We start from the raw sequence: 8921 nt of genomic DNA on the forward strand, positions 1-8921 counted from the left end.
TTCTTAACATTCTGTTCTGTCTGGTAAAACGATGCTCCCTTGAGATGGAGTGGTGACTGATCTGCTCACTCTTCTATTTCTATGATTCTGCGTGCGCAATCTCTAGATGGTTGGTTGTCATGGATACCTGGGTCACATGCGTGGGTTTCCCGAAGCCAGCAGCAAAATGATGCGAGCTAGCTAGCTAGCATTGTTACTGCCATTTTCATTCAGATTTCATCAAAAGGCGGTAGCTAAGTTAGCAAGCTATAGCTAGCTACAGATGAACATACATTGAGAATGGGTATAACGCCAACAACATTTGTTGCAAAAGGCTGTGTTTGGGAACGTATTATTCAAGTGAGCTGTCAACCCTTACAAGCCTGAGCTGGAATATCATTTTTTTTTAGATTCAGAAAATAGCCACCGGTGTTTGTATTATTTGCCTGACTCTTCAAAGACCGATTAGAAATGAGTATTGAAATCCCAGACGGATTGACGGAGCTGTTGCAAAGCTTTACAGTGGAAGTGTTGAGGAATCAGCCAGGAGACCTTCTGGACTTTGCCTTGCAGTATTTCATCCAACTGAAGGAGAATCAGAGAGGATCCGCCTTTGACAATGCCCGAGATTCGGCTAACGGTCGACCTGGCGATAATGTTAGCAGTGGAAGATCGGTCAATTTTGCCGAGGAGACAATGCAACTTGATTCGGAAGATGATGATGAGGAGGAATTCGTAGGTAGCTAACCTCACCGTTCTGCTAGAAAAGTCAGTACTGCCTGTGTGATGCTGCTAACCTTGATAGCTAGCTAGCTAGCTAACGACGTTACGGTGGCAGCCACTGAGAAAGTCAAGCTCGCTAACGTTTTGCTACTACGATGCTTTAGTTAGAGTAGTCAGCCCAGCTGACGTTAGCTACTGACCATTTTACCATGAATCCCTCGTGGACAGAGGGAAGTGACAGCTTTCGCGATAACTTTACTTCTGGGTAACAGATGCCAGGCCAAGAAAAGGCAATTGAACTCTAATCTCAAAGGGAAATGCCCATCTAGCTACCATCCCAAAACCTCGAGTAACCCCCATTGTTTACTTTGGCCGGCAGTGGAGTGGAAAGAATGTTCTGAAAGTGTCCGTGACTATCCTGACCTGTGTGAGCATCAGTAGCGTTAGCTAGCTGATTCATTCCATGTTAGCTAGCTAACGTTAGCTGAAAACAATCAACAGTGATTTTAGATCAGAATACTCTCTCTATATGTCAAGCCAGAACATTGTTACATGGTTATATCATAGTAAAATACACCTCATCTTCATGTAACTTTTTTTTATTAGCTCCAGTGATCAACAGATTCTTGAGAAGATCTTCAGGTAAGAAGGTTTGATATTCTAGCTATGTCCTTTGTATGTTGCATCCACAGAAGTACCCACTTTTCCACTGTTTTCGACATAGTGACAGGAAATGACATCTGAAGTGTGTGTTTGATGGGCATAATGATATCCTCTCAGTGGCTGGGACTATTGATCCAGTCAGAGCAGCAATTGCTGCTGTCATCACTATCACATGTGTGATCCTGCTACAGTACTATTAACATAAGTGTCTGTCTGCTAGCCAGAGGGTTTTCAATGCACACAATACTCAAGTATCAGGAGCAGTCTAGAGTTCAGCTTGTTCACCTATAGAGACATGACAGGCTTAAACAATGCTGTGTGAAATGGATTACACTGCAGATTATGTGACCACCTTGGTGTGGTTGGAATCACTCTTGGTATCCTGAGTGAAATCTGAAGGAGGCACTCAAGTGTAATGTGATGACTCTTGCTCCTCTCCACAGTGTGTGCTGAAGCATTCAACCCTGATGAGGAGGAGGAGGACAAAGATCCCAGGGTAAAATCACTTAACCTCCATCACTATGGGGTTGACCTCTAACCTTTAACCTCAAGTTAGCTAATGATGTGATGCCGCTGGTCCACTGCAAACCATCGTTGATGGTTTAGGTTGAACGTTTGTGTATTTATCAAGAACAAAATAACGTTTCAGCATAAGAAGTCAGATGCTGAGTGAAACAGGGAGAGAAGGAGATTAGATGACTGTCTGCACTCTGTACTTGAACCTGATACAGTAGCTATAATAATACATGCTAATTATGGCTCTGCTCTGCTCTCTTCCAGATCACCCATCCTAAAACCGACGAGCAGAGGCACAGACTACAGGAGGCCTGCAAAGACATTCTGCTGTTCAAAAATCTAGACCCGGTAAAGTGAAGTGGGGTGGAAAGACTATAGGTTAAACAAATGCATTGAGGAAAAGTCAACAAAAACTGTATATGGATGCTGCTGTGTGCCGTGTCACTGAAATATCTCTGTGGTTGTGTTAATAGGAGCAGATGTCCCAGGTACTGGATGCAATGTTTGAGATGTCAGTGGAGGCTGGCGAACACATTATAGACCAGGAGGACGATGGGGACAACTTCTATGTTATTGAAAGGTAGGACTTCAGATTCATCAAGGCATTGTAAACAGACGAGACAGTCTATGCAGCACTTTTTGATCCCAGGGACCATATCCACAAAGTTTCTCAGAGTAGAAGGGCTGTTCTAGCATCAGTTTTGCCTTTTAGATCATGATCAATATTATTCTATGGCCAGATCCTAGGTCAACACTCCTGCTCTGCGATGCTTTGCTGATACTGGCGATGATGGGTCTGAAATCGCATCCTATTTCCTGTATTATGCACTACTATTTGCCAGAGTTGGGTGCGATATAAGATTTTCCCATATAATTAATACTTATGCAATGAATGAATGTATCATTATGATGTTGCCTTCTTTCCCAGAGGGACCTTTGACATCCTGATGAAAGCAGACAGAGTGGAGCGTGTGGTGGGTTCCTATGACAATCAGGGCAGTTTTGGCGAGCTTGCCCTGATGTACAACACACCCAGGGCTGCCACCATCATCGCCACCTCTGTGGGAGCCCTCTGGTGCATGGTAGGTTTAAGGCTTCAGGGTGAACCAGTGGATTGTCCTGTAGCTGAAATGGATGAGAGGATGTGTAGGTAGGCTGTTACGTACTGTAGGTTTGAATGGTAGACTATGCCACCCACCGGTAGATTGAGGAGTGAATTACAGAAGTGATGCCTAAAGCAAAACATGCCAACACTCCCTGGGTTGTCTGAAGGCATCAGCCTACTCTCTTGAGATCATAATCTTAACCATTACGGGACAAAACGGTAAACTGGCCCCAGATGAGTGTTGAAGCAACTTAATTACTGGAGTAACCATGTAATGTGGTGTTTGGTTGAAATGATCTGAGGCCTGTGATGTTGTATGCACTCCAGGACCGACTGACGTTCAGGAGGATCATAGTAAAGAACAACCACAAGAAGAGGAAGATGTACGAGGCTTTCATCGAGTCACTGCCCCTGCTCACATCCCTACAGGTAACAACTGTGATCTCTATAGGTTGTTATCAATAAACCTCTCTGTTTATTTATTTTGTATTTCACCTTTATTTAACCAGGTAGGCTAGTTGAGAGCAAGTTCTCATTTGCAACTGCGACCTGGCCAAGATGAAGCAAAGCAGTTTGACACATACAACAACACAGAGTTACACATGGAGTAAACAAAACATAGTCAATAATACAGTAGAACAAAAGAAAACAAAAAGTCTATATACAGTGAATGCAAATGAGGTAAGATAAGGGAGTTAAGGCAATAAATAGGCCATGGTGGCAAAGTAATTACAATATAGCAATTAAACACTGGAATGGTAGATGTGCAGAAGATGAATGTGCAAGTAGAGACACTGGGGTGCAAATGAGCAAGATAAATAAATACAGTATGCTGTTTACAGATGGGCTATATACAGGTGCAGTGATCTGCACTGACAGCTCTGACAGCTGGTGCTTAAAGCTAGTGAGGGAGATGTGAGTCTCCAGTGTCATGGCAATTTCCTGTATTACCAAATGATGAGAGAGCAAACCACACACCAGTCAGAGTTATTTAAACTTCATCTTTAATTATATGAGCTTCACCATAGCCCTGTGACTCAGATCAATTCAGTGTCTACAAATGAATTCTGAGATTGCTTACAAAAGAATACTTAGTATCTTTTACAGCCAAGATACACCCCTCTCAACTCACATGACGAACCACAGATCTTAGGAACATCACAAAGGGACTTTTACTTGAGAGAGGAGTATCCCATAGCCAGATAGCATTAGCTAGAAATTATCGTTCAGTTTGGTCTCTAAAACGAGATTCTAATCTCGTTCGTGGTACTTCATAGTACCAAAACATTACCTCACTATCTGGAATGCTCTTTAGGCTTTATTGGCCAAAGATATCGTAAATCTCCTCTGTCAGTGCGATCTCATAGAGGCCCATCCTCAGTGGAACACACACACACAATATTCTAATGCAATACAAAGATTATAAAATAATCTTACAAGCACGATAACATAATCTTGCAATTTTCCACAACATCTCCCCATCACATGGTTTAACAGATACATTCACATTGGAAGACACTGTTCAATTCTGACTTCTCTCTTTCTGATATTCTGCATATTACCAGACATGTAAAGGGCAAGTATGACCTCTCCCCTCTCTGGGCCCCAAGTGACTTTTCCCTAGAGAAGAAAGGAAAATGCAACTGCCAACAGTATAGTCCAAAATAAGACATTCTAATGACAAGTATAAAGTAAAGAAAACATTCATCTATTGTTACCTAACTAATTCTGATTCAGCTACGACACCAGCTTCAGAGATTTTTGCAGTTCATTCCAGTCATTGGCAGCAGAGAACTGGAAGGAAAGACGAGCGCGTGCTACGAGTGGGTGCTGCTATGGTGACCAGTGAGCTGAGATTAGGCGGGGCTTTACCTAGCAGAGACTTATAGATAACCTGTAGCCAGTGGGTTTGGCAACGAGTATGAAGCGAGGGCCAACCAACGAGAGCGTACAGGTCGCAATGGTGGGTAGTGTATGGGGCTTTGGTGACAAAACGGATGGCACTGTGATAGTCTGCATCCAGTTTGTTGAGTAGAGTGTTGGAGGCTATTTTGTAGATGACATCATCGAAGTCGAGGATCGGTAGGATGGTCAGTTTTACGAGGGTATGTTTGGCAGCATGAGTGAAGGATGCTTTGTTGCGATATAGGAAGCCAATTCTAGATTTATTTTGGATTGGAGATGCTTAATGTGGGTCTGGAAGGAGAGTTTACAGTCTAACCAGACACCTAGGTATTTGTAGTTGTCCACATATTCTAAGTCAGAGCCGTCCAGAGTAGGGATGCTGGACGGGTGGGCAGGTGCGGGCAGTGATCGGTTGAATAGCATGCATTTAGTTTTACTTGTATTTAAGAGCAGTTGGAGGCCACGGAAGGAGAGTTGTATGGCATTGAAGCTCGTCTGGAGGTTAGTTAACACAGTGTCCAAAGAGGGGCCAGAATTATACAGAATGGTGTCGTCTGCGTAGAGGTGTATCAGAGAATCACCAGCAGCAAGAGCAACATCATTGATGTATACAGAGAAGAGAGTCGGCCCGAGGATTGAACCCTGTGGCACCCCCATAGAGACTGCCAGAGGTCCGGACAACAGGCTCTCCGATTTGAGGTCCTGTAAGGTGAGGTGCAGAAAGGTGCAGAGCGTTCGATTTGCCTGCTGGGGGGCAAGGAGACCCCCAGCACCGCTAAAACCATTGACAACTGCGTGCCATTTTCAAGGGATTGTCAAATAAATGACCATTAGTTGAGTGAATAATAATCAGCTCCTGGAGAACAAGTCAGAACTACTAATTTGGGATTATTCCACGTAAAACTGGAACATCTCAGAGAGGGATGCTGACTGAGTGACACTTGATAATGCATTAGTAGCACAGTCCTAACACTTTGCATTATATAGTATATACAATGCATAATGGTATACACCGGTCAAAAGTTTGGGGTCACTTAGAAATGTCCTTGTTTTTGAAAAGAAAAGCACATTTTCTGTCCATTAAAATAACATCAAATTGATCCGTAGTCAGTAGACAATAGTCATTTATAACATTAACAATGTCTAGACTATTTCTAATCAATTTTATGTTATTTTAATGGACAAAAAAGTGCTTTCTTTTAAAAAACAAGGACATTTCTAAGTGACTCAACTTTTGACCGGTAGTGTATATCTAAATGTGTTTATCTCCCATCTGTAGAGCATTATAGCAGCTATCACAACTGTTCTCTCGTGTCCTGACAGGTCTCTGAGAGGATGTGTGTGGTGGATGTTCTATCCTCCAAGACCTACACTGATGGAGAACAGATTATAGCTCAGGTAATTCTCTCTGTCATTATCCCTGTATTTGGAGAAAGTCCATGTAAAATGTCAGAGGTGCTACTCAAATGACTAACTAACTGTTGTTGTTCTGCCAGGGGGCCACAGCGAACTGTTTCTACATAGTAGAATCTGGTCAAGTACGAATAACAATGAATACGAGCAAGGTAAGGCTTGCTTCTGGATGCTCTACCGTTATTGAAACGGTTGATACGTAGTCATGGACATGTTAATATGTCTGGAGTTAGTGTCAACAGGTTCAAATGAGCTGAAAGCACCGTTACCGAGCGTGTCAATGGCACAGTTTGTTCTATTGAAAGCACTATATGTCTTGTGTTGTCTGACTGTCTGTCACCCCCAGTTGAAAAAGGAGGAGGGAGAATGGGTGGAAGAGGAGGTGGAGATTGCCATGTGCACCAGGGGACAGTACTTTGGAGAGCTGGCTCTGGTTACCAACAAGCCCCGGGCTGCTTCAGCGTACGCTGTAGGAAACGTCAAGTGTCTAGGTAAGTAGATAAAGACTGCAATCAGCTGGAGGAGCACTGCACTCCAGGAATTGTATCATTGTCAATACTCATGCTCTCTAGTCTAGATGATATCCAATAGCCTTGCTTCGTTAGCTGCAGCTGATATGGCTGTCCTTGTGTTTTTGTTTGTGTGTGTGTTTGTGTGTTCTAGTGATGGACGTGCAGGCGTTTGAGCGTCTGCTGGGCCCCTGCATGGACATCATGAAGAGGAACGTCGTCAGCTACGACGAGCAGCTGGCCGCGCTGTTCGGAAGTAACACTGGCATTCACGACAACGACACGGCGTGATAGAATACACTCGGCAAAGACAGCTGAGATGGGATGTTTTTTTATAACAAGGGACTCCTAGACTCTCCCGAGGGGCCAAATACTCCTGGTACTGATCTAGAGGTTGGTTCATACTGCAAACTCATACTTCATATGAGATGAATCCCATTTGTATAGTTTTAGTATTTTTTGTATGATACATGAACATAGTGGTGTTTGTTAATAACCTTCAGATTCATTCCTGGCCTTATATCCAAATGGTACATATGAAGACACACTTCTATCAGGTTTGTCTAATAGATGAATTACGTTACGGCTTTTGATTCAAAATGAAACATTGGGGTCATCTATTGTCCAGCATTGAACCTTCCCTCACGGAAAAACACTTTAAAAAGACGTTGCTATTTTTGTTGTTGTTTGCCTATAAATGTTACCACAAGCATATGAATTCATAATGACATTAGATTATACTTGGTGTTTCTTATCTCCCAAGTGTATTAGCTACTTTTTAGAGTAACATTTTAGTCTGGACAATTTATGTCCTATGAAAACAACAGTTTTTGCAGAGGAAGAAATCAACATAGAGCTAGTGGTATATTTCAGTGTATCTTTCACTTGTAGTTGTCAACTTATGTTTGATTAAATTGAACAATGCATATTGTAATTGAAGTTTAATAGTGCTGTAGTCCTGAGTTAAGCATTTATGATCTAGTTGGTAAAGAGCATTAATTAATAGCCAATAATTTGTCAAACTAACATATTATATTTGTTAAATCAAATGGGACATTGACACAACTTGGTGCTCTGTAGCAAAAAAGGGCAGTATTTCCTGACGAATCAATGTGAAGTTGGTCTAAACAGAGCCAATTAATTCATGGACTGTGTTGCTTACTTCATTTTTTTTCACTAGTTATTGTGTTATAAGCTGTTGATAAATTGTCAGCGGATGTTTCTTAGACACAGTGTCTTTTCCCATGTGATTTTTGATGTATCCGTGGGTGTTTTGGAGAGCTGATTCTGAGCTCAATATTTCCAACAGGTGAAACAGACAGGGTGTCTTCATAAGGGAAATATCAGATAGGGAAATTCTCTTAGCATTTTGCATATTGCTGCTAGACCTACGTTTGGTACATAGTGTCTTTGGTACAGTCTGTTAAGAAAGAAAATATGTGTTGTTTTTGTCATTCACGCACTGCTCTCCTTAATAGCTTAGTACTGTATTTGACTTTTTGAACCAGAGATTTCATAAATGTCATTATTCTAACCTGCCAATACATTTGTCAGATAGATGTTCAACCTTCAATGCAAGTGAATCTCTAAACCAGTTTTATCAGTCAACTGAAAGGATTTATCTTGCCTACCTCTGCACACAATTACCTATGCCAACAAACAGGTATCTGCCATTCCTTGTTTCATGGTGTTAATGTTTGTGTTCTGTGTGTAAAAACAGAGTTCAGTTTGTTTCATTGAATCTGTTTTTAAAGTTTCCACACCGACACTTGCTTTGCAGTTTTCCCCCTTTTTCTTGTTATATTGTTACAATACGCCTAATTTCCTGATTATTTTCAGTATCTTAACTGTTATTTGAATTTCCATTGCAATAAACTTAGGTTTTGTATAAATAATTGAACATTTGCATTTTTTTTACTGTTGGAAAACCTTTTAAAAACGTATCTGGTGTGTATATCACACAGGTAAAAGCAAACAGCAAATGCATGCATGTTTACAAACCTTTTATCAAAGACAGTCTGTGCCTTTTATTTTTGACTGGCTTTGTGTGCCAGTCCTTGACATTGTAGTCAAAACTGTTACCAAACTTCATACAGTATAAAAACTAC

General features: G+C 41.6%; 1 protein-coding gene across 3 annotated transcripts; it reads left to right on the forward strand.

The window, feature by feature from the left end:
* The first annotated feature begins 25 nt into the window (after positions 1–25).
* Positions 26–8705, forward strand: LOC110500209 (cAMP-dependent protein kinase type II-beta regulatory subunit). 3 transcript variants are annotated; one of them, XM_021577425.3, is made up of 11 exons: positions 26–718; positions 1309–1344; positions 1809–1861; positions 2146–2229; positions 2355–2461; positions 2810–2963; positions 3314–3415; positions 6215–6289; positions 6388–6456; positions 6651–6795; positions 6968–8705. In XM_021577425.3, exons 1-11 carry the CDS (start codon positions 451–453, stop codon positions 7102–7104), a joined length of 1230 nt encoding a protein of 409 aa, XP_021433100.3. In that variant the 5' UTR covers positions 26–450; the 3' UTR covers positions 7105–8705. The 3 variants fall into 3 exon arrangements, with proteins under 3 accessions (XP_021433100.3, XP_090070305.1, XP_090070304.1); XM_090214179.1 differs by having other exon boundaries at positions 99–1129; XM_090214178.1 differs by having other exon boundaries at positions 104–747.
* Positions 8706–8921: the final 216 nt, after the last annotated feature.

The sequence above is a fragment of the Oncorhynchus mykiss genome, chromosome 21 (assembly GCF_057628025.1).
Source record: "Oncorhynchus mykiss isolate SJ-2025 chromosome 21, ASM5762802v1, whole genome shotgun sequence".
NCBI lineage: Eukaryota > Metazoa > Chordata > Actinopteri > Salmoniformes > Salmonidae > Oncorhynchus > Oncorhynchus mykiss.

Excerpts from the sequence above, each read along its gene's own strand:
- LOC110500209 (XM_021577425.3), top strand. The coding sequence starts at position 451 with ATGAGTATTGAAATCCCAGACGGATTGACGGAGCTGTTGCAAAGCTTT. Across the intron at positions 1,862-2,145 it reads AGGAGGACAAAGATCCCAGG|ATCACCCATCCTAAAACCGA; the intron begins GTAAAATCACTT and ends GCTCTCTTCCAG. Across the intron at positions 6,796-6,967 it reads AGGAAACGTCAAGTGTCTAG|TGATGGACGTGCAGGCGTTT; the intron begins GTAAGTAGATAA and ends TGTGTGTTCTAG.